The sequence below is a fragment of the Aptenodytes patagonicus genome, chromosome 18 (assembly GCF_965638725.1).
Source record: "Aptenodytes patagonicus chromosome 18, bAptPat1.pri.cur, whole genome shotgun sequence".
In the NCBI taxonomy this organism is placed as follows: domain Eukaryota; kingdom Metazoa; phylum Chordata; class Aves; order Sphenisciformes; family Spheniscidae; genus Aptenodytes; species Aptenodytes patagonicus.
Window position 1 is genome coordinate 9,564,730 of NC_134966.1, and position 23,720 is coordinate 9,588,449.

General features: G+C 47.5%; 1 protein-coding gene across 3 annotated transcripts in view; it reads left to right on the plus strand.

Annotated features, from left to right (window-relative positions):
- The window catches only part of COL5A1 (collagen type V alpha 1 chain), a 160,296-nt gene that overhangs the window by 111,263 nt on the left and 25,313 nt on the right, over positions 1 to 23,720 (plus strand). For all 3 annotated transcript variants that reach the window (XM_076355031.1, XM_076355032.1, XM_076355033.1), the window contains exons 26-41: positions 1,424 to 1,468; positions 3,059 to 3,112; positions 5,131 to 5,175; positions 6,326 to 6,379; positions 8,015 to 8,122; positions 8,765 to 8,818; positions 10,091 to 10,144; positions 14,649 to 14,693; positions 15,044 to 15,097; positions 16,018 to 16,062; positions 17,158 to 17,211; positions 17,806 to 17,859; positions 21,406 to 21,459; positions 23,004 to 23,111; positions 23,305 to 23,394; positions 23,487 to 23,540. In XM_076355031.1, coding sequence (XP_076211146.1) covers positions 1,424 to 1,468; positions 3,059 to 3,112; positions 5,131 to 5,175; positions 6,326 to 6,379; positions 8,015 to 8,122; positions 8,765 to 8,818; positions 10,091 to 10,144; positions 14,649 to 14,693; positions 15,044 to 15,097; positions 16,018 to 16,062; positions 17,158 to 17,211; positions 17,806 to 17,859; positions 21,406 to 21,459; positions 23,004 to 23,111; positions 23,305 to 23,394; positions 23,487 to 23,540 — 972 coding nt within the window. The remainder of the gene's footprint in view (positions 1 to 1,423; positions 1,469 to 3,058; positions 3,113 to 5,130; positions 5,176 to 6,325; positions 6,380 to 8,014; positions 8,123 to 8,764; positions 8,819 to 10,090; positions 10,145 to 14,648; positions 14,694 to 15,043; positions 15,098 to 16,017; positions 16,063 to 17,157; positions 17,212 to 17,805; positions 17,860 to 21,405; positions 21,460 to 23,003; positions 23,112 to 23,304; positions 23,395 to 23,486; positions 23,541 to 23,720) is intronic.

A 23,720-nucleotide genomic window follows, 5' to 3' on the forward strand; every position in this document is an offset into this window, starting at 1 on the left:
CAAGGACAAAAACCCTCCCATGTTCTCGTTATAGAAATTGGTCTTGGAAGATATCTGAAAATCCCTGAGGGCCTGAGGCATCTCACTGCGAAAGCCAACCAAGTTGCTCATCAATTCTTGATCTTAGTAGCAGTAATGGAGATGGGCATTTTGAAAATGGTGATGATTTAGCGCAGAGTGGACAAAGGCTTTTGAACTCCTGCTGCACTTCCATTTTGCCTCCCCTGGGGTGCAGAGAGATATCAGGAGCTGAAGGCAAGCGCAGTTGTATGACCCCCTTTGTGCGCTGATGCTCTTGGTGTCATTTAAACTCACAGGACAAATTCAGATTGCGTTTTCTCCTACATTTTGTTGATTTAAAAATGACAGCTGTCATTTTGTTTCTTTATTAAACCAGCTTGTTTTATGAAATCCGGCTTGTCTGACATTCCCATTCTGAAGTCTGATGATGGAAAATACGATTTTCCTTGTTATATTGGTAGAAAGTCATTTGTGTATTTAGAGGAGAGTTCGTAAGTAAAGAAACCAATGAGTGCAGAAGGTCTTAGTGGCTTTAGAGCAGCTGAATGTGCTTTCGTCATCTTCATAAAATAAAAGGTCCCTGGGTGTGCAGTGAGTGCCCTTTCAGGGCCTTATTGCTTTTGTATAGACATTGCCAACCAAAGAGTCATCTTCCAACCTGGGTCCATTTTGGTTCCGACAGAAGGGAATCAACACTAAAAACTACTTTCATGGATTTCCTCCGTTTCTCACTAATCCTCTAAGCTATATCTGAGGCAATTCACGCTGTTTTCTACTGACTGCAACCCCAGCAAAAGGCTTCTAAAGGCTATGAATGAGAATAACTCAACATCCAAGAGTTTCCAACACATTCAGCATCAAATCCTAAGAGGAATGCTGGCCAACATCCAGCCAGCTGCTGTCTAGCGGGGATGCAGGTTAGCTGAGTGTCATGAGATCTTGGGGTGGATTCTAGGAATTAGGAAATTAATGAGGGGCTCTGGCCAGTCTGGGCATCTTGTGACCTTCACAAGTTTGCTAACACACGGAGTTAATTTTGTCTGTTTTCCTATTTGCAAAAATTTATGTGCTGCTTGCTGCTGAACTCACTGAGGTGAGTGGTGGTTTGTGCTTCTCTGCTGAAAGGTGGTGAAGAGTAAAAGTATAATACTTATAATAAGTATAAAAGTATAAATAACCAGGTAGAATACCACCAAGGACCCAAATGCAGCTCTCTTCCTTTTGTGGAAAGCTTACTCTTGCAAGTTGGCTTCAGGGGGGCTACTTGTATCAGTAAGAGCTTCCTGGAGAGCAACTGTTCTCTTACAAATAAATCACAGCTGCCTGAGCAAGCTTGTTGGCTTCTGAAGCATTAGATGTGCACTAAACCCATTTCCCTCTTCTCTTTGTCTTCTATTAATAGGGTCATCCAGGCAAGGAAGGTCCTCCTGGAGAGAAGGGGAGTCAGGTAGGTGTCAAAAAGACCCTCATCGCTGTTAAGGGGAAGGTCGTGGTAGTTGGATGGAGACAAATCTCCATGGGGCTCCCGGGATGGCCAGGCAGCCAGGGGATGTGGGTCAGTGGAGGTGGCAAGAAGCAAACTCTGTTGAAATTTGAAAGCTGAGCCTGGCTTTCATCTGCTTGGGAGTCTCTTCTGGTGTTTGGGGTGGTCTTTTCTCAACTCCTTCCAGCTTTCCTGGCAAGCAGCGCTCTGTATCCCAGCGGACGTGACAACTGAAACTGTGAAGGGGAAGCCTTCTCTTAATCAGACACAAATAAATATCCTTTGTGGCACAGGGAATGCAGAAAAGAACTCTTTTTGTATTCCTGGTCTTCCTTTTTCTTCTCCTCCCCCTCAAAGTTGCTCTTTAACAATATATTTGAGAATATTGCTGGAAGCTAGAGTCCTTGAATTATACAGTCGTCTGTCTGTCCAGGAGATTTACCATCTGCATCCCCGCTGTGTCCCATTCAGTTGAAAAACATTACCTTTGTCAAAAGTCTTTGATTAGAGCGCAGTCCGGTTTGATGGACGTCCGCTCGAGCCTTGCTCGGGTGCTGCACGGAGCACAACCCATGGCCGCAGCCGTTTGTCCGGCTCGTGTCACAGGAGGCCAAAAATTCAAACGTTGGCCTCTGCAGAATATGAGAAGCCAATAAGCGGTTGTGCCGGCACTCCCCGTGCTGGGAGACGTTTAGCAAACGTCAGGGAGGTGATCTCGGAGCAGCGCTGGTGCTGCAGGTCTCCTCCAGCCAATGCTCGTGTGAGGTCTGGGATGCTGGTGGACCTGTCAGCTCTGGCTGTCAGGCTGGAAAAAATTGTCCGTCTCAGGCTGGGAGAAGCAGAAGGGTGTTTGTTTAGTTAAGGGAATTGGAGCGAAATAAAAGCTAACTGGGTTCAATAAAGAACATGATTTATTTGCAGGTATAAGGCTGTGGCAGCGAGGGTGGGAAGGAGAGTTTTTGCAGGGTGCGTAATGGGCACCATGTCTAGCGCGGCTCGTGGTGTCCCTGGGGATTTGCAGCTTTCGGTGCCAGAAAGGAGCTTTGTGAGCATCTCCTCTCCCACATAACTGAGGCCAAAGGACATCACCCTGAAGCTTGTGCCTCAAGCAATAACTCGTCTCTGTGCTCATCATCATCGTCACAAGCTCCGCTGTGTTACTGCAAAGCCAGGATGGTTTGGAAGGGGGGAGACAGCAGAACACGTTCTTCCTCTCTCGGAGAACTTGTTCTTTTCTTTAATCCAAAACACAAATCGTCAACCTTATGTTATAAATCCTTTTTCTAACAAGTTGTTGCTATCCTGACTCCTCTCATCCTTCTTCCCTATCGTATGGATCTTTGCCATTGGCTCAGCCCGGTTGTACCTGCTCGAGGTGATGTTCCTGTAGGGCTCTGTGCTATTTTGGGCTATTTTCAGATGGCCACTGCCATTTCCACCCGGTCTGAAGCAGCCAGATGGCTGGGATATTTGTTTTCCACACGCTCTCCTTATTGCTGCACCTTTGTGTTGATTTTTGATGTGTTTTTCTTGTTTGCATTTTTTTCACCCCAGGGTCCACCAGGTCCTCAGGGCCCCATCGGTTATCCAGGACCACGCGGAGTCAAGGTAAGGAGGACGCAGAAACAGTGTCCATGGCGTTGCTTGTTCAACGCGAGTTCTCCGGCTTGTGCTGGAGGCAGACGCTGCCAGTCGGCACAGATTGCCCTACCAGGGCACGTAGGGCCACTTCAGTGACCAACTGTATTTACTGCTCGAGTGAGCCTTGGTCCAGCGTCTTCTCTCGGGCCATGAGGATTACAAGTCCCCTGCTCTCCTATAACCCCTCCTAGCGTCGTTCAGCGCTTTGGAGAGATTTCTCTTTTAATTCTTCGTGAGCGTGGCTCAGTCCCATTCCAATCGTTTCCAGTTTACAACCAAAGTAAATCTCAGCCAGAATGTGAAAACTTTCGCAAGGTTTGTTAATAAAACAAAATAGCCTATTACTAAAACAAAGCAAGCTTTTCATGCTCCTTGTTAGACGAAGCTTGTGCGTCTCAGCAATGTGCTTTTTCACTGGACTGAATTCCAGCTCTTTCCTCGCTCCCGCTGCCTGCAGCGCTTGCATGCTGATAAGAAGGCAGTGGGTATTTTTTTTTTCTTCCCTATTCGGCTCTGGCTATTATGCCCATCAAGGTGTATTAGTTCAGGTGCAGATGCATCCTGCATCCCAAAGGTCCAATGAATCTGCAGGGATCTGTGCTAGCAGATACAAACACAGCTTGGGGACTGACTATAGGTGACGTTAAGCCCTCTTAAACCCCCTTGTATATTTTTTTCAATCGCAGAAACCCATTTGCTGTTCTGCCTTCAAAATTTAAGTGGGATGTATTTAGCCAAAGCAAGCTTTCATCTCATTTCTTGCAAGGCTGCAGATTGAGACGTAGTGGTCCATTAGGGAATGGTTTGCTGTTGTGTTTACCACTAAAATGGAACTTTTCCACATTAGAATGATCTAGAGAAAGTGTGTCATGCACCAAACCCGTAGTGCGTACAGACAAGGTTTTGCTTCCTACAAGCAGTGTTCTATTAACTGCACAAGCCTCCAGTTCAGGAAAAAAATGTGTCTCATTGGGTTTGCAGCTATAAATAACTTTCAGATCTTGCCTCGCTTACCAGAACCCTGTCCTGCTGCACAAATTTTGATGTACTTTTAATTATACTTTTTCTTGACATGCTGAAGGGGAAAAAAAATTTAAAATACCCCAAGCAAAATATTATTCCTCAAAAAAAAAAAGCTTTGTTTTTTTTTATTGTAAGAGTTGCACTGCACAGTACAGCTGGTGTAGATACCTGAAGGTGATGTTTTATCCCGAGAGGCAGGATAGATGGGAAGCGTGGGGGTCCAACAGGTTTGGGCTGGTGGCGTAGCAGGGGGCAGATCCTGACCACGCTCAGCACCTCCGGGCTGAACACCATGCCTTGGTGAAGCTTTGGAGAGCTCTTGCACCATGTCACAAAAGCCCACACCAGTCGTGTTACTTTTTTTTCCCCTCCTTTTGGTGCCTAAACATACTTTAAGAAAAAAAAAAATAGCACATGCACAGAGGTGAGCACCGTGGTAAAAAAGAGCCAAGCTTAACCTGTGGGGGTGTTAGACGTGGTGCTGCTACCTGCTGCAGAGCAGCACGGCAATCTCTGGCTGTGTGCTCGGAGATTTTAAAATGGATTCACTTCCCGAGCGTCCGTGCACACTCGAGCACTGTTTTTTCTGTGAATGCTTGAGCGAACTCAGCACGCTGGCAAGGCGTTTGTGGAAATGTTTTTTGTTTGTTTTTTTTTAAATACACACAGAAAAACTTTTCATAGTGAGTTTTATCCATGGAAACATAACTCCTGGGCAGGGAATAGGCAGAGACCACCAACCCAAATCAAGCCAGCAGAAGTTTGTGACTATAAGGTACCCACTGGTGACCCAAAAGCTAGATGTCAGCAGCTGATATTTGATTAGCAATATGTTTAGGAACATCACAGTTTGCAGAGATACCGTTGTCAACATCAGAGGGAGCAAAAATCACCGTGTTTAATGATTTTTCACTCTTAAGCTTATCTATACCCATGTAACATCTTGTTTTATCTCCTGCAAGGGAGCAGATGGTGTTCGTGGATTGAAGGGCACCAAAGGTGAAAAGGTGAGTTAACACTGCACGTTTGGATTGATTTTGTACAGCCTCTGAGCATTTTTTGCAGACTGGTCCCGCAGGATGCTCCCCATGACACTTTCTCCTGCACAAAGGGTTTCTCTTAGACGAGCAGGGGGCTGAGCACCCAAAGGACGGGTAACCTCATTGTTTTCGGAGAGGGTGCAGGCTGGGTACCTGCCGTGATGTTCTGCCACATCTTGGCTCAGACCTGGGAGTCATGGAGCCTCCGTGGCGTGCCCAGGTTTTGAGCTGTTTGCTGGGGCAGCCGTTACTGATAGCTCTTGGTCCAGCGTCCAGATGATTTCCTCCTGACAAAATTCACAGCTTGAGTGATTCAGTGGAGCTGAAGGGTTTGTGGTGGGTTACAGCTGGATAACAGTGGACGGGATATGCTGCCCAGCCCAGTCATCAGAGCAGCTTGTGAAATCCAAGTCAATACGAAAGTCAACACAGTCTATCTCTGCATCTCAAAGATGCAGTTGGTTTCTCCCAGAGGAAGAGCAGGAGATGGAGAAAAATCTTGCCCGGTCCCATAAACAGATCCGTGTTCCTTTGTTCCTGCTCCAAGCAATTCGGCAGCAAAGACGGCTGTTTTAGCTAGGGAATCCTGGCAGGGATCTTCCAAACTTTAAAAGTCTTTCTGGGAACTGTGTCTTCATTGCCTATGAGAGATTTGCTGTAGGATGAAATACATTATTGATTTGAGCTCCGCAATTAAACCTTCTTGGCTGAAAGAAATACTGCTACTGTCCTAGAGGTTGCCTCGAAGTCATGGTGTAAGACATCCTCCGTGAAAATAAAACCAGTTGTACTTCAGAAATAATTGGTTTCCAGTACTGGCAAGGTGTTGTTATTCACATTGAGCCAGATTTGTGATCTTGACTTGCAGCCAGGACGGGACGTAGGAAATACTTGCTGTGGTCCCTCGGGGACCTCGGCAGTTGCAGCCTGGCTGGGTTTCCATGCCTGTTTGTGCACACCAAAGATTTACAGAAGCCATTTCACAGTGGGTGGTCGGGGACCTAATCTTGTCCTGCACAGACAGGGGACATACGGTGAGGCTAGAGAAGCCTTTTTTCTTTTTTTTTTTTTTCTCCATCTATACACCTTGTCTGTTTTTCCCCTCTCTGTTGTTTAGGGTGAAGATGGCTTCCCTGGCTTCAAAGGTGATATGGGCATCAAAGGAGACCGGGTAAGAGTCTGACCAATGTGACCTTGTAGTGCTTTGCCTTTCAAGCCTGTGCGTTATCGTGTAAATGCGGCTCGGGGAGAGGGACTCTTGTCAGGGTCCTTCTGGCATGTCCGATCTCGAGGCAGGAACTCAGGAATTTCATGTTCACATCAAGCACAGCAGTTGTAAATCCCTAAATTTGCTAGTCCCACCTTGAAGGTGAAATAAAACTGAGTGATAATAGAGGGCCCTGTCTTGCTGCTTTGACTGCTAGGGATACTGCGTGGCCCAGCTGTATCGTATTTATTTCCAGTATCTCTTCCCCTGTAATATCACATCTAGGGTCTGGTAGGCATCTTTATTTGTGCTTCCATCCCATCAATGTGAAGTGTGAAGTTACCGGGAACACGCTTTAATAGAAATCAAAGCAGCACTGTGAAAACTGCCAGGGGTGGAGTGTTATATTAGACTCGTATCTTTAGCAGCAAGGCACATTGCCTGGTGGCAAAAGCTTTTCAAATCGGTGGAACACAAAGAGCACCCGAAACCCCAGATCACAATCGGATGCGGGCAGCGGCTGCAGCCCGTGGCTTTGCAGCATGTCTGTCCGTCCTCCATGCCCAGCCCTTGGGGACAGGGGGCTGCCCTCATCCCCTCTCGGAGTGATGCATTGCCTGGAACCTGGTTTCCCCCAGAGCTCTGAGGCTCTCCCAGGGATCAAGAGAGCTTTGCAGTCATTCATCCCCGTGTTTAAAGGAAAAATGAATGCCTTGCGTGAAGGCTTGTAGCAGTAGAAATCAAATCCTCCATTTCTCCTGGTATTTTACTGTGTAATTGAACAGCTAAAGCAACTGGAAATCTTCCCCAGCCCCCACTTCTTGCCAAGGAAGAAGGACCGAAGCATCTTGGGGAGGTGGCATCTCAGGGAGGTGACCCCTGTCCTTGCCAAATGCAGATAGACATAAGCTCCTTCAAACAAAGCTCATGACTCCAGTTCCCACCAGCGAGCTCTTTGTGTTTTATGATGAGCAATAGAAGGACAAGGGGTACTCGAAAGCCTCGTGGATAAATCTGCATCCCCCCAGCTTCTGGTGAGCAAGAAGGCGGCTGCCTGTGTTTGCAGCACGGAAGCATCTCCTGTTACCCTGCAGTGTCACAACAATTCACATTAATAGCTCGGTTCTCTCGGCTCTCAGATTTCCTAATGAACTTCAGCACAAAAGCTCCAGCCCAGTCTTTCCTCCCCAGTTGCCCGGTTCAACCCTCAGTTAAACACTTCCCAGGGTTTGCTTGCACATCAAACTGCGATTTGGGAACCGGGAGGTGGGTAAAAGGGTGTGTTGCAATCAGAGCTAATGAAGGCTGTTTTGGTGGAGAGGTGCTGCGTGTAGGTGGGATAATTGGGCCACGGGAAAAGACGGCTGTTGTGGGAGATAATGGCCAGGCTGTGTGAATGAAAGGTTGGTGCTCTGATAATGCTCTGCAATTTACTCAATGACAGTCTCGTCTGAGCTTCTTGGTGAAGACCAGCTTTCTCCAAGAGTTGTATTAGCAGCTTCGTGGAGTATCTGATTGCAGCCGTTGAGGGTATTGCTGTCAGCAAACACGGGGTCTGGGATCTGCCTGCCCCGTCAACGCTTGTCTTGTGATTAACAGGGGGAAATTGGACCTCCTGGCCCCCGAGGTGAGGATGGTCCTGAAGGTCCTAAAGGTCGCTCTGGCCCCAATGGAGATCCCGGTCCTCTTGGTCCTGCTGGAGAGAAGGTGAGTCTCAAGGATGGAATCACCCAGGGATGTTTTACAGTAAAACTCACTTTTCTTTGGGTGTCTCAGGTTGGGTGGCTGGGGCAGTGCCCAGCATGGGGGGGCAGTGTCCAGCCTGGGGGGGCAGTTTTAGGGCAGAGGGATGAAGAGGAGCTGCGGGAGTTTTGTGTGAAGGCTGGCCTGAGTTCAACACAAAGACCGGAGGAAACCCAGGGGAGATGGTTTTACTGCAGCGGTGTGACTTGAGCACATTGAGACGCTGGTCTCTTTGGGGTTATCTGCTTGGGTACAATGTCTTAGAAAAAAAGACCAGAGGAAAAAAAATGGAGAAATTGAAAGTATCGTGGACTCCAGTCTAATTTCTAGGTGCATCCAGTTGAAAAAAAAGATAGCAAAAAATAACCATTCCCCACTAGGTCCCTGACACGTTTACAGTGCTCACTCTGCATCAAACCCACTGGGCTTCCCCCAGGGAGGGCAGAGGATGATCGCGGTGCCCTGACAGCTTTATTCCATCCATGTCATGTCTGCTTTGCTCTTGACTTTTCTGCACTTGGCATCTCCCCTTTCTGCTGGTGCAAATCTGAAGCTGCCCGCAAGGTCTCTCTTGCCAATGCTAACACACTTTTATTTGTGTTTCAGGGAAAACTCGGCGTGCCAGGACTGCCTGGCTACCCAGGCAGGCAGGGCCCAAAGGTAACTCGTCCGGGTTCAGTCCTCGAGAGGTGCGGGGTGTGCTGGGGAGCCCAGCGGACACCGGCCGAGCTCTGATGGTGGTGCCGTGCACAGGGCTCAATCCCACTGCTCATGGGACGAGGTGGAACGGCAGCGTTTCCAACCACACGGTCTCTCCTTCCCACCCGTGCAGGACAAATTTATAGACGGGTAAAAATAGCTCCCAGCCCCCAGCTGGTGGAAATCAGTGACTGGTTCTGCATCGCTTCGGTCTCCTGCAGAGCGGTGGGAAGAGATGCAGTGGGACAGGGGCTGCAGCACACGAGGGCGTGCAGGACTGCTCTGGTGATGGGTATAAACAGGCTCCTTGTGAGCTTTCATGCCAGTAATAGGCATAATAGTCCTTCTCCTTGTATTATGTTTTATATCTTCAAAGCTCTGTGTTAGTCTTAACTAATTAATTAAGGAGAATAGCTAATGAATCAGGGTCTCCCTGAAATTAAAATAAAACTGCCATTTGCAGATTTGCAAACATCCTTTGTATCTTATCTACACGCCCACCTTCATTTGGGCCATTTTCAAATGTTCTTTTTAAATTAAAACTGCAAATTCCACTACGAGACTGAGGCTGCAGCCTGGTTTTTACACGCTCTGGAGGCTTTGGGAACTTATGTTTCTGTTAACAATTTTTTTTAAGAATCGTATTTTATTATTCATGTTCATTGCTTGAAAAAAAAAAACACCCAGGCTTGTTTAACACTGGAGACATAATTATCTGCAAGAGATTGTTTCCTGGTTGTGGTGTGGATGGTTTACTTTCTAATTTGCATTTTATATCTGGGGTAGGGGTTTTTTGGCATTTCTTTGACGAATTCATATTTTAAAAGCAGCAGCAGCTATTCTCCAGGCACTTACATCAGAAAGGAACAAGCCAGGAGTTACATTTTCATGTGCAACAGGGACTTAGGAGCTAAAAAACAAAAGCCTGCCTGTTCCCCAGGCGCCCGGTACAGCCATGGGCTTGGGCCTCTGCAGTGACTCCTAATGAGGCATGGACCTCTTTTTTGTTATTTTTGGATGAAATTTATTTTCTGAGGTAATTTCAGGTCTGTCTTCCCCTTTTTTATTTTTTTTATATTAAAGGAAGGTTAAAAAAAAAGTATTAGGAGCCGTAGACGTCACCAGGCGCTCGCTGGGGGTTATTCCAGGCCAGCGGGCGCCTGGCGTGGATGGACAGAGCTGCCCCTTTCAGCGTCTTGAACCGTTCTCTCTCTCTTTGCTCTTTCCCCCAAGGGCTCAATCGGCTTCCCAGGATTTCCAGGAGCCAACGGAGAGAAGGGCACACGGGTAAGAGCCGCTTTGTCTAGCTGCTTTGCTGATTTTTTTTTTTTTTTTTCCCCTCCAAAGAAAGGTCCTTGGGCAGGCCGTGGGGACTGCTCCGTGGCAGGCGGCTGCTGGGCCGGTGCTGTGGTTGCTTTTGCACGAAGGGGTTGCCCAAAAAGGGTCATCCCACCCGCCCGCATTCCAGGATGAGGTCCCCGGCGCAGGGAGTGCGGGACCGGCGAGAGCCTGGCTCAGTCAAGAGGCTCCCGACGCCGGCTCCTGGGAGAGGAGGATGCCAGTAATAGCACAGTCAGCTCTGCAGACAGCAGCTTTCCAATTAAACACTGGAAATTTTTCCCTCAAGATATTTTAAGAGATTTCTCTGAACCTGAATCCTTCCCGCGCTGTCAGACTTTGCTCAGGGCATGAAGAGCTTTTTAATTAACAGTAATTATTAGAGATGGGTGAATCTGCTCAGAAGCAGCACGAACCATCTTTAGCCTAACTTGAGATTCAAAATGCATAGCTGAAAACACTCTTACAAGTTCCTCCTTTTAATAAGCGGAGTTATTCTAAATTCATAAACACCCTCAAAATGTGGGGGCTCCGTCCTCCAGACTTGTCTCTACCTCCCACCCCACCTCCACAGACTTTGCTCCCGAGTAAGGATTGTCTAAATATACTGGTGACTTCTTTATTTTGTGGAAGACATGCTTCAATTAGGGGATTCAGAGTACAAACATAAAGTCATTTTCTGCACCAGCTCTGGTCACAGGGGAAAAAAGGAGGGAGTGAGGAGAGCGAGTGGAATTAGTTTTCTTTTTACTCTCATTTAAATATAAATGACTTCTAACAGACGTGTTTGATAGGAGCCCAGAAAATATAAATCACTTTGCACTGCGTTAGTATCATGCCACTGAAATTTGGTTTATATCCACCTCCCCCCCCCTTTTTTTTTTCCCACTGAGTAATTTTCATTTCATTTGAACTACAAATGCAGCATCCTATCCCCTCCCTCCGCTCCGGGCGGGAGGAGGGAGGCTGTGAATAAGGCAGCTGCCACGACAGCCCTGTAATTACCACCCGCCTTATCAAATATACAGCAATAAAATCCTTGGGCTGGATTTTTAGGTGGTGTAAAACAGGGCATCGGCACCGCAGCGGGGCAGCGACGTGCTGCTTTGCATCCCTGAGCATCTGCATCCCTCTTGCTCCATCTGCTAATTTTATTCTGGTGGGATGGAGAGCCAGACCGCTGGGATGGGAAACCTTTCGGGGAGCGGAGCAGGTACCAGGAGCTGGTGGTTCATGAGATGGGGGGAAAAAACCCCAAGGGTTGAGCTGGTTGAATTTTGGCAATGCCCAGCCTGAGAGGGATTGAGGAGGGAGCCGGTGTGCTGGGAAGGGGCCCAACTTCAGGACCGAGGCGATGATAAGATAAGACAAAAAACAGTAGTTTGCTCACTTTTATTCTAAATGAGCTTTGTGCTTTTAGGCGGAGGTAGTGAGGACACTTAGTTACACCCACTGGCATGCCACGTATTTCTTCAGTTACAAATTGAAAAGGGTTTTTTGCGTTTCAAGCCCAACGTGGAAGGAGATGGGGTAGCTCACGTTGTCCTGGCTTGGGAGCTGAGATGCCTCTGGGCCAAGGTGGGCTCCGGAGCACGTTGTGGTGGGGCTGGCACCACCGTGCCGGCAGCCCCAAAACCTCTGGTGGAGAGGAATGTGGGGAGAAATGAGGGGGTTTTTGCGTGTGGGGAGCAGGGACTGGCACCCCGACCCCTAAGGAGGAGCACGGTCTGGCATGCCTCTGTCAAATAGAAATAAGATGGTTTATTTTATGGTAATTTTAATTTTTTTCCTCTCCAATGAGTGATTGCACCATTTATGCCATTCCACACCCAGTCCAGCAACGTGAGCTTGTTTTATCGGTGTGTTTGCATGTGAGAGAGCGGGGGGAGAGAGAGAGAGAAACTTCCATGGACAAATCTCTCCTTGAGGAAAAGGAGCCCAGCTTGAAAATTTTTTAAGAATAGCAGAAATATTGATTTTTTTTGAGTAACTGTTTTGTTATCCTTTTTTTTTTTTTGCTCCCAAGTATCTGATTTGAAATAAGTGAAAAGCAATTATATACAGGAAAATAGACTGAGCTGGGATCACACCACACAAACCAAATGGCGACCGTCAACTTAATTTAAGCCTCATTGAGTTAGGCTTGATAAATTCCCCTCTGTTTCTCTTGAGACCAGTAAATTTGCTATTTTATGAGCATGTCCACATATAGTCAAGAAGGAGTTTCTAAGATTTGCTTCTCCAGTGCATTGTGGAGTAACCCAATTTGCAGCTGAAACGACCAAAAATCATCTGTTTGTCTTTTCTTTTTACAAGGTATTACTATTATGCTATTCAAAGCAGTTGTTCATGTTTCCAAAATAATACGACTCACACGTTTCTCTTACGACCGTCGTCATCTAGGAATGGAAATAAGCTTTCCCGCTCATTATTACAGCAACACAAGTAGTCTTCCCAAGTCCTTAAATAATAAAAAAGGTGAAAACCAATGGCGGAAGAGCAGTACCAGCAGATCCTGCCGGCGTGGGCAGCTGAATTTTGGTGCTGGCAGAGCCTGCAGAGCTAAAGCTCCCCAAACCTGAAACCCCAGCTTCTGGCTGTTCAGCTGCACAAAAGGGCTGGCAAAGTTAAAAATGGGGGGGGGGAAAGGATGTTTGGTGTTTTTGGAGAAGTGTGACCTGCTCGCCCAGCTGCCTGCAGCTGGAGGTGAGCTCGGGTGAGCTCGCTTGGACGTTTTCAAAACCTGATCATAAAATCAATAGTTAGATGTGAATAAGTGGTCTTATTTTTGGAGCTAATAGGCCTCTGCCATTAGCCCGGGGTAATAGATCTCCCTGCTCGCCCAGTCTGACAGAGCCTGGGGGGTGTGTGGAGGTACTGAAATCCTAGGCGCCATTTATTTGGGTGCCTAGAAAATAATCTGAATTTAGATGTCTTTCCCTCGGTGTCCCTGTTTGAAAAATATAGGTCTGTGTACATTTACAGTGCTATATAAATTCTTCGCAACGGTACACGGTGCTGTATGCATGATTAATGACAGCAATAAGCAGGGGAAAATTTTGCTTAAAAATAGAATTGAGGAAGGAGGAGAGGAATATGTGGGGCTACCTGCAGGGAGGTGGCACACACTCCTCTCCACCTGCTCTGAATTTAGCCTCCTGTAGCTAAAGGAAAACCAGCTGGAGTACTTTAAAAAGGATTTTTTTGTAATTAATTTAAAAAAAGGTATGCCAGCAGGGTTTATTAAATGGAGCTGCAGAACAAGGAGGATTCAGCAAGACTAATTTTAGTAGCTTGAAGAAAGTTGATTGTAAAGTTTTCCAGCTCCTGTTTTACGTTTGCCTGGTTAATGAGTGCCAAATAGGAGAAGGCAAGATTGTGAGATGATGGATTTGGGGCAGAAAATGGCAAGTGATATTTTAAGCATTCTGTGTTGCTTACGTAGAAAGCAAGTCTTTCTCTTCCTTCCTTTAACAGGTGATTGGTAACAATAGTGGCCTGCAGGTCCAAAGGAAGAAAGTTAAACCTATGGGTATTTTTTTGGTAACTTGACACTAGCCAAAATAGTGTTTTCAGGGAACAAGCTCTAGGCCATCAGTTTTCTTCTAGGCGCAGGGTAATGGAGCTTAATGTAATGCCAGATTTAGGACCCAGCCGTCTCTGTCTTTTTTCTGTCAGAATTAATCACAGTCCCCCATTAGAGGAAGCTGAGTGCATCTGTCAGATCTCATAAGCCTGCTGCTTTGTCACTGCTGCAAAACAATGTCTTAAATTACTTGTTTAGCACAAAGTTCACAGAGATGAAGAAAGATTTGTAAATATGTGGGGCAGCTTAATTGGCTTTTCTGGCGTAAAATAACTGCTCAGAGCAGGAACCCTGCTCTGCTGCTGTCGTTCCTTAAATATTTAACAGTACAGGTCTTGCATCACACGTGTGTGCATCAGTGTGAGCCGGCCTGCCCTGCTCCTGGCCGGGGCGAGGACCAGCTCTTCCCCACGTCGGGAGCTGGGTGAAGGGGCGAGCGGAGATCAGTGGGAAGAGGGATTGTAGGTTCTGGGGTGGCAGAGTTGAAGAGCTTTTCTGCTGGCTCTGGTGTCTTGGCTGGCTTTTTGGGAGACTGCGTGGTCCAAGTGGGTGGCCTTATCTTTGAAAGTCTTTGTGGTGTTTTAAAGGACTTGGGTTACTTTTTCTTAAGAGATTCCTCCCCTCAGATGGTAGATGTCGTCTGGGCATTGGGATTACCGTCCAGACCTGCCCAAGCATTATAAATTAAAACAAATACAAGAATCGGGAGATGAAAGTAAACCTGCTGTTGTCCTTTTCATTGCAGATGAGAACCGGAGAGGTTTTGGGGGCAGTTTGTGTGCAATAGGCTCCGTTGCGGGTTCATCTGCTGTGAGCTCAGCCTGTGATGCTGGCCGCTAACTCCTCTTTGTTTCTTTTTCGTTCCAGGGGACACCTGGCAAACCAGGTCCAAGGGGGCAGCGCGGTCCAACGGTAATGATCCATTTCTTCGTTCTTGTGCATTTTGAAAGCTTGTTAGGACCAGGAGAAAGTGTGATCTGGTTTATGTCCTCACTGGGTGGTAGGATCTGGCCTTCAGCGGTTAAAGCTAAGCAGAGGGGGGACAGTGATTTGGGGCTGGGGCTCACCAGCGAACATGGTTTAAGCTCATAACAAGGTCAGACCTCCAGTGGCAGTGATGAAGGCTCATGTCATTTCCTTGATGGTGGTGGGATCACTCGTTGACCCGGTGCAGCTCAGGCACTTGGGTGCTTTGCCTGATCACAATGTAGTGGTGTGGGTAGCAAGAAGGGCTAAGATGTCATCTTTTGTGTCTTTTTAAGGGTCCACGTGGGGAAAGAGGCCCTAGGGGAAGCACTGGGAAACCCGGCCCAAAGGTAAGGTTTTGGGGAGCCTATTGGAATTGTCCTAAAAAGTGTTGATATAAGAGACCATCTGGTTCGTTGCCCTCCGTTTCCCTTCTCTCCTGATCTTCATTGCCCAGCCAAATGGCTCATAACCCACCTTGTAAAGTATATGCACAGGTCCGAAAAAATGTGTTGGCCCACATTTCAGCAGGACACCAAGGGCATGCATGAATTTAGAACCGTGGCAACCAGAAGGGGAGGGAGCCACCCCCATGTCAGGGACCAGCACAACCCTACGATCCACTGACGCTTCTGCTAAGCCCTATTTTTTGGTGTTTAAGTAGCATTTGAACCACCTCAGAGGCCTTAGGCTGTGCCATGGGCGAAAGGGCACGTATTGCTGCTGGGCTCCAGAACCTTGCACCTTGCTGAGCCACTTTGCATGCGCACTGTGCGCCCACGATTGGTCACTGGGCAAAATAGGTATTCTTCTGCCAGCCAATCTGGAGGCACACTCAGCTCCAGAACCTGCTGCAGAATCACCAGGCACGATGGAAGCAAAGCTTTTGTAGTGAGAAGTTGCCACCACCACGCTGCCGGCTTTAAAAATAAATGTCTCGGCTTTGTATCAGCATGAATTTTTGATAAATACCTCATCTTCGCGGCGGCATTTATCTCTCAGAGGGAGGCTGTTATCTGGTGGAAATATCCTGAGCTCACTGACGTTATCTTTCCTGTATTTTTATTACGTGATGTGGTGGGAACGAGCAGCTGCTCGTTTGTCACTGGGTGCTGCTCCTGATACAGAATTAATAATAGAGAGGGGCCGGGGGAGCCGGTGGGGTGTGGTGTCACGGTGGGCTTGGTGCCATTTGAAGTCTTTGTGCAAAGCAGCTACAATGGTGATATATGTATTTTTAATGGTGTGTTGTTTTGTTTATTTGTGAAAGGGCAACTCTGGTGGTGATGGCCCCCCTGGTCCTCCTGGCGAAAGGGTAAGGCAAGCCGGTGGGGGTAAAGCGCAGGACTCAATCCAAGCCCGTTAGTTTAACACGGCAGACGAGGCGGGTTTGCAGGGCTGAGATGGTGCTGAGGGTTTTTTTTGCAGTGAGCATCCTACCAAGTACCCTGTTATGCAGAGAGGGGCGGGCAGCTCGCTGGAGCCCGCATGCAGCTTAGCATACCTCGGTCAGCAAAAAGGAAAAATCTGTTTAGAAACCCGAGGTGAAACGTGCTTGTGTGGAGAGAGAGAGAGGTCTTGCAAGTCACCTGCAGCCCGTAGGTCCTTTCTGAGCTCTCCAAGTAAGGCTCGAATGGGACCTTGGGTGTCCTGCGTAAGCATCGCTCCATGGGAAAAGTCACCCATAGGTTTTGTGCAGACAGTCAGAGCCCTGATTTTCTGGAGGAGGTGGGTGGTCCTCTAGGACCTCGTGCTGCTTTTTTCAAATTACAGCACGCTAGGTAGAAAATACTGAAACAATGGGACTTCCATGATTTTAGCCTCAATTTCTGCTTTTTTTTTTCTTCTGGGTTTTTTTGTTTTGTTTGTAAATTTTCTACAAAGTTGCCCAGGGAGGAAATATATGAAATTGGTCCCTCCTTTGCATCTGCTGGTTGTGACCGCAAGGGCAGGGAGCTGCTGCTGATGCCGCTCTGGGCAAGCAGCGCTCTGAAGAGCATCTCTGTGGCAGCGGCCCCAAAGCCACCAGCTCTCTTCTTTTTCATTCCTGCAGGAGCTGGTAGCTCCCAGGTGCTCTCACTTGAGCTGGGATGGGAAAAGACCTATTTTTCATAGCACTGGGAGGGAAAGGCACAAAGCAGTTGATAGCCCTCTTCATGTTTGCAGTGCTTTTTGCAGCTGGACAGGCCACTCGGTTAACCATGCCTTGTGGTTCTTACTTCTCCATGCATTTTTTTTCAAGGGATGGCACTGTGCAGCTGCATCTTGCACTTCGGGGCATTTCTTTGGGGTAGAAATAGCTGGCTTTCCATATCTTTGTGCTCATTTGCTGTTCACACAGAGCTAGTATTTCATAGTGAAGCGCTATAGGTTCCTTAACCATGTTTTCTGGCTTGTTTTTGCATCCCAGGGACCACCAGGGCCTCAAGGACCAACTGGATTTCCTGGACCAAAAGGCCCCCCTGTAAGTAACGCCCTTTCTAGAACATGCAAAGAAATACATAAAGTCTTTTCCATCCAGCTGTGATTGCCTGTGCCAGCTCAGTCTTAGCTGCTCCTCTGACAAGCGGTGACATACCCGATAAAAGGCATTACTGAGACATCATGATAATAACCCGACAGTTTAAGATTTTAAATAGCCGAATAAATTGTGGCTGATGATAAATGTGCATCTCCTAATGACTCAATATCGCTAGGATCTTCCATGGTTGCTCTGTTCTTTATTTTCCCCTCTGTATGCTGGGAGGACAGCACAACTGAGTAAGACTTCTGTCTCTGCAATTATTATGCACTGGTGGGGAACCTCAGAAACCTTTTTGGAGTGATTTCCTTCCCTGTGGTGAACAGCTCGCTCCCGTTCTGGACCTGTAAGATAAATCTTTCCTTTGGGAGATGTACGGGAAAGGGCCGTATCTTTTAGGGTTCTGAGCAGCCCCATTTCACTGTAAAATGGATGGGAACTAATGCAAGGAGGCAAGCAGGTTTGATTCAGTCCTTATCACAGTTTTACTGCTGAGCGCATGGTCGTGTTCCTTCTCACCCTGGTTTTTTGCTGTAGGGTCCTCCTGGGAAGGATGGATTGCCTGGTCACCCCGGACAGAGAGGAGAAACCGTAAGTAGCCAAAAATCTCGGGCGGATCATTAGTCCTGAATCTTGTCTTGCTGGTTGGTTTTTCTAAACCCTTCTGTGCAGCTGGGGAGATGTGGCCACACGTTTGTTTTCCCTGGAGGTCTGCGTCTCTCCAGCTGCATGGGATGGTCTACGGGAAGCAACCCTCTTCTGAGCAGGACAGGTCGGTCTAATGATGATTTATGTGAAGGTTGTGCACCAATTCCTCTCTCGCTGTCCCTTTAGTAGATTGTGGAGGTCATGTGCATCGTGCATGGAGACAATGTAAGCAGAGATGTAGTGATGCCAGTGACCGGCATCAGAGGCAGCTGGGTTTCTGCCGTGACGGGTGCTGCAAGAGGCAGCTCCTCGTGAGGTTGGAGGATGTTGGCTGGGGTTGAGTCTGGGTCAGCACCAGCACGAGCCAGCACTTGGTGTGGCTCTTGCTTTCATGAGGTGGAGAGGAGGCTGGGGGGTGATTTCCAAGCAGCCCCCGCAGCCAGGCTCTGTAGCCCAAGGACTCGCCGAAGCGCTTGTCCCTTTGCCCTCCCAAGGGGGAAGGCTGTGCCTCTGCTCCTTACCTCTACGGGTAAAGTCTGTGCTTTCTTTCCCACTCCATCCTTTGGAGATGTGCAGGTTTTAGGTCTGTCTATTCCAGAGATGTAACTCTAGGGCTGTGGTAGCAGAGGTTTTTCATGCAAGACGGGCTCCATCCTTTGTGAGCTCAGCTTTCTGCACCCAGCTGCGTTAGGGCAGGGGCAGTTTTACTTTCTCTGGAACCTGCAGTGGGAAGAAATAAACGATTTTCACTCTTGATGCACCATGTGGCCCACGCCAAGAACTGTTGCACAGAGTTACAGAGAGAGTAAGAGTTACAGCCCAGCTTTGGCAGTGCTTGTTTTGAGAGGAAGGCAATTCCTGGCCAAGATGAGTGGTTTAATGGTTTTCCTCCAGTTTTTCTGTCCGCACCGGTTACTGCAGCACGCTTGTGTATCAGCCACTTGCCTTAGCACCTGAGTAAGAGCAGCATCTCTGCTGACGCTGCCTTTTAGCCAAAGCTGCACACAAGGTCCTCATGAAGTTTTGCTTAAGCCCCCTCCAGCAGCAATAATCCCTTGCTGCAACCCAGGGAGTGGCTCCTGGCTGGTTTAGGTACCTCACTGTATCGTACGCATACTGCTTTGTCCATTTTAAAAGGTTTTGTTGCACAGATGTAATCATTGTTTCTCACCAAAGGAGAACGATGAGGCATGCTGAAGGTATGATACCCTGGCTGTTGTGCGTCTCTGGTGGTCTGTTTTCTGCACCTTTTTTGCTTGAAGGATACTCTAAGCAAAAATGACCCTTCTGCCATGTATTCCTCTGCATGCAGTAATTAGTATTCTTCTGTGGCATTTTTGGGGATGTATGTTTTTTTTTTTTCCCTTGGCTGTTTACAATCCAGCTCATTCGCTGTTGTTGGTATGTCCCTCTCCCCAACACTGCATGCTGCATGTTAGCAGATAGACTCTTTGTCCTGTGTTTATTTTACAGGAAAAAAACACCAACTGCCTCTCCTCAGCTTTGCATTTTTCTCCACTGCCTTTCCTAGCAAATGAGCATTAAAAAGGCTTTGCACATTATGCATTTTTTCCCCTCAACTTACAACACAACAATTTAATTAACTTGCCTGGCATTTGCTAAGCAAGGCAATGCAAATACAGCTCAGCGCAACACCAGATATTTTATTTACACTCCGTAAGACTGACTTTAAGGCAATGGTTGTGGTATTTTTGAACACACAATCCTCAGGTCAGGATTAACTCAAAGGTGAAGAGAAGAGTTTTCACCTGCCAGAGCCTGACTGTGACATTTAGTCTTCCTTCATTGAGTTACCTGTAACATCCAGGACACCTACATTCAAATTAGAAGAAGTAGTAAAAACTTTGCTTGCATCTGCTGTTATCAACTTGGAATAAAGCACCAAACTCCAAGTCTGCATGAATATGAATGGAGAATGGGCTTTCAGTCATCTGGGGTCTGAAAGTATTCCCTGATAGCTTTCTTCACTCGTTGCAGCATTAGCTTGCCTATCACAGGCAAGTGCTTCCAGAAAACCAGAACTCTGTTAATCTGTGCCGTCGACAAGCTTGCAAAGATCACTTTCCCTTGCATCCTCCAGGGGTGCGTGCAGGCATGTGCAGAACCAGGTAGCAGAAGTCCCTTTTTTGTGTCCCCCTTTCCTTACACGGTGCCCAAAAGCGAGGAGAGAAACATAAAAACAAATTAAATGTTATTTCCACATCAGTAGCCTTGTCAGCGCGCTCTGTGCCTTCACGCAAGAAAACCTAGACTTGAAATCTGTGTGTCAAATAGTTCCCTTTATTTTACTTCTCATTGAGTAGTAAATAGGCACACTGAAGGATGCTGAAATATTTGGCCATATTAGACTTACAAAGATTTGGATCTAAAAAAACCAAGAAAAATTCTAAAGACTCTGTGCCCAAGGCTCAGGCAGGGTAAAAGGAAACCCCTTTCTTCAGATTAATAAGAAATGTCCTGCACAGAACTGGCTGAAATCTTTTTCTATGATAAGAGCTTAAATTGTACATTCGTTTCACAAAGATGTTTTGCCATTTCCCCATCAATGACAGGATATTTTCTGTGATCCGCAGACAGCTATAGAATTAGCATTGAGTAGTTTTTTTTAGCATGACACATCACCGTTGGCTTGGGATTTATCTGATCATCTTTTGTGGCAATGAGAAAATAGCCTGTGTGCCCCGAATGACATTTCTCAAGCTTGTCAGCATGCTATAGTAAGAATAATAATTAACGTGCTTTTTAAAGAGTGGCTTAGGAGAGCTAAACAATTGCAGTGGTGATAGTTCATTATTGTCACTTTTCAAATGTCATTATAATTAGCTGTCATGGAGACTTTGCTACTCATCAGCATTTAGAGAGAAACACATTTGTGATGTCTTTCAACAGATGTTGATGAAGGAAACGAAGCTTCACTCGGCCCCCAAGGCCGGTGGGTTTGTGGGCTTCAAGAGGGGCTGGAGATAGGCGCTGCTGGTGCCGAAAGCGGAAGATGGTCACCCAGCCTTCCGAGCTCCTGGGAGCTAAGCCTAAAACAGAGCTACGCCTAAACCAGTACCAGAACGGGGAGCAGGAGAAGGGAAATGGTTATTAAGAATTACTCAGCATGAAGAAACTCGCACATTCTGGCTTTTTAATAGCCATTTCCTCTCTAGGTTTTACGAGCGTAGCAAATTTTTATATATATATATGGCTAGTCCTTCAGCCAAACCTCAGTGGCTCCATCAAAACAGTAGAGCTGAGCTTTGAGAATCCCTTTTTCTTCCTCTGTTTCATCCCTGTATAAATGTACAAATACACATTTTCCACTTTCTGATTGATTTCTTGTTTCTTTTGTCTTTGGGTGTCTTCCCGTTCCTGGTCAGTAGTTTCACCAGAGGAGGAGCAGTCGGGTGGCAGTCTGAGACCCTCGCTGGAGTACTCCTTGGCAGAAGTGTCATCTCTTTCTCTTTTCCCTTTCTCTAACAGGGTTTCCAAGGCAAGACCGGCCCTCCAGGACCCCCCGGTGTCGTAGGCCCTCAGGTAAGAAATGAACGCTCGTGCTTGCCCCAGCCCTCTGCAGCTCACCTTCACCAGTTCAGCACAGCGGGCTCTCACAGCTCTGATGGTTTAGCTGGAGCTGCTGGGACTGCAGGTTATACAGCACAGAGGCTCCTCTTCCAGGGGAGGCAAAGTCATGTCGAAGCAAGCTTGATGGCTTTGAAATTCCTGGCCAGGGTGTGAAATACCCCAATGGGTCCCAGCCCACCTTGTCGAGGCGGTAGGATGGTATTTAGACAGACGTGGCTGAAGGCTGCTGTAAATAAGGTGGCTCCTGTGAACTTAACAGAACTACCTTGGTGTAAAATTGGTGTAGGATGAGAGAGAGACCAGCTACACACAACCTGGCTAAAAGACCTGAAGCAGTCGGAGAGTTAAACAAGATCTCAAAGGGCTGTACGGCTGCTGGGGTGTTCAGGGCAGCGTAAACGTGATGCAAGAGGGCTCTTACATGTCCCTATGAAGAAATGCATCCCTCTTTTGACAGAATCTAGCAGGACTTTATGTCAGAGTTGGGCTATTTTTCTTTTAGTCACAACGAACTCTGTGCAATCTGGAAATAGTAACTGCACAACCAGAATTTGTACCCCTCAAGCACAGGCATGCAAGGCTCGTGCATCAGTTTTGTAGGCAGAGTCCTAGACTGAGTAGGACTGGCTTTGGGTTGAGTCTTCTTTCCTGAACTGCTGAGGAGCTTGCTCTTTAATTGCAAAGTAATTAATTTGTCCTTTTTAATGATAGTGTAAAGTCCCTGATTTGTAAATTCCCTGATTAGGGGCAATTCCCTGACTGTGTCTGTCTTCTCAAGTGCAAATTAGGTTCTATGGCAATTTTGTTTGGCTCTGCTGCGCGTAGTTAGCGTGGTCTGTGGTTGCTGAGTGATCGCAGTGTTACCGTTCTGTTTACACTAAGTGGCACCCTGCAGCGTGACGTGAATTACAGCCACCGTCCCAGCGGACACCAGCGTGCAGGGATGTTATAGGCTTGTGCATACTTCCAACCCAAACTATTCTATGATTCTATATGGCTTTTGTCCTCCTCCAAAATGGGCCACTTGGGAACCTTCTGCACTGGGCCTTATGTTACACTCGTCACCGTTAGTGCCCACATACAGCACAGAGACAGTCAGTAATTGCCGTGTAGTACAAGCCTAATTCGTTATTTATGCCCCATATAAGGAAGAATCAGCATGATTGTAGAGCACTTAGGAAGTTTTCAATTAAAAAAAAAAAAACCTAAGCATAATAATTGTAGTAGTAATATCTCATTTATGTGAACGCTTTCATTCCAGAGGTTCCTAATGCCTCTAGTCTGTCAAGTGCAATGTTGCCTGCTTCCAAAGCAAAGGTCTCTTTAGATGCCAAAGGAGGCATCTCTCCAGGGATTCCTGGTGGCACTGCAGGGGGACGGCTAAGGGAAGGAGCATCTTCCATCCCATCGCAACCTAAAGGAATAAACTGATAGCCTGCGCTTCTTCCTTCATTGTTTGCTCTGCTGATACCCAACCCTGATCTCTGTTTCTTCAGGGTCCAACTGGTGAGACTGGACCAATGGGTGAGCGGGGACATCCAGGCCCTCCAGGTCCCCCAGGTGAACAAGGTCTTCCTGGCCTCACTGGAAAAGAAGGGACCAAGGTAGGGACCAGCAGCCTACTGAATTCACCCTTCTTGCAAGCCTGGACGCCTGCCTCTCTCCCAGAGATGAAGAGGGATGATTTAGAAGAGACATGATGTTTCACAGTGTCTCATCAGGACTTGAGCCCAGAGGGAGGAGCCTGGGTCTCTGTGGAGTCTGCAGATCCTCAGCTATTTGTCACTGTCGTTGCAGGGGGACCCTGGTCCCGCCGGCCTCCCGGGGAAGGACGGTCCCCCGGGCTTGCGAGGCTTCCCCGGAGAGAGAGGTCTCCCTGGCCCCATTGTGAGTAGAGGCTGCCCGGTCCTTCCAGTGAGAAGGATGCCCAGGCGGTGCAGCACTCGCCACCCAAAATGACTTTGTTTTCCTCCCTCCAGGGTGCTCCAGGGCTGAAAGGCAACGAAGGTCCCCCAGGCCCCCCAGGTCCAGCAGTGAGTATCCTTGCCCTTACAGGCACCACCTAACCCATTTCCAAGCTTGGCAAGCCAAAATGGAGGGTTAGTCACAGCTCGGTGCTTTATCTGTTATTCCCTTTGCACTAACTAACGACCTGCTAGATATTGCTTTATTTTACAAGGCATGCACGTAATAGCTCAGTCATTTTGTGGTGT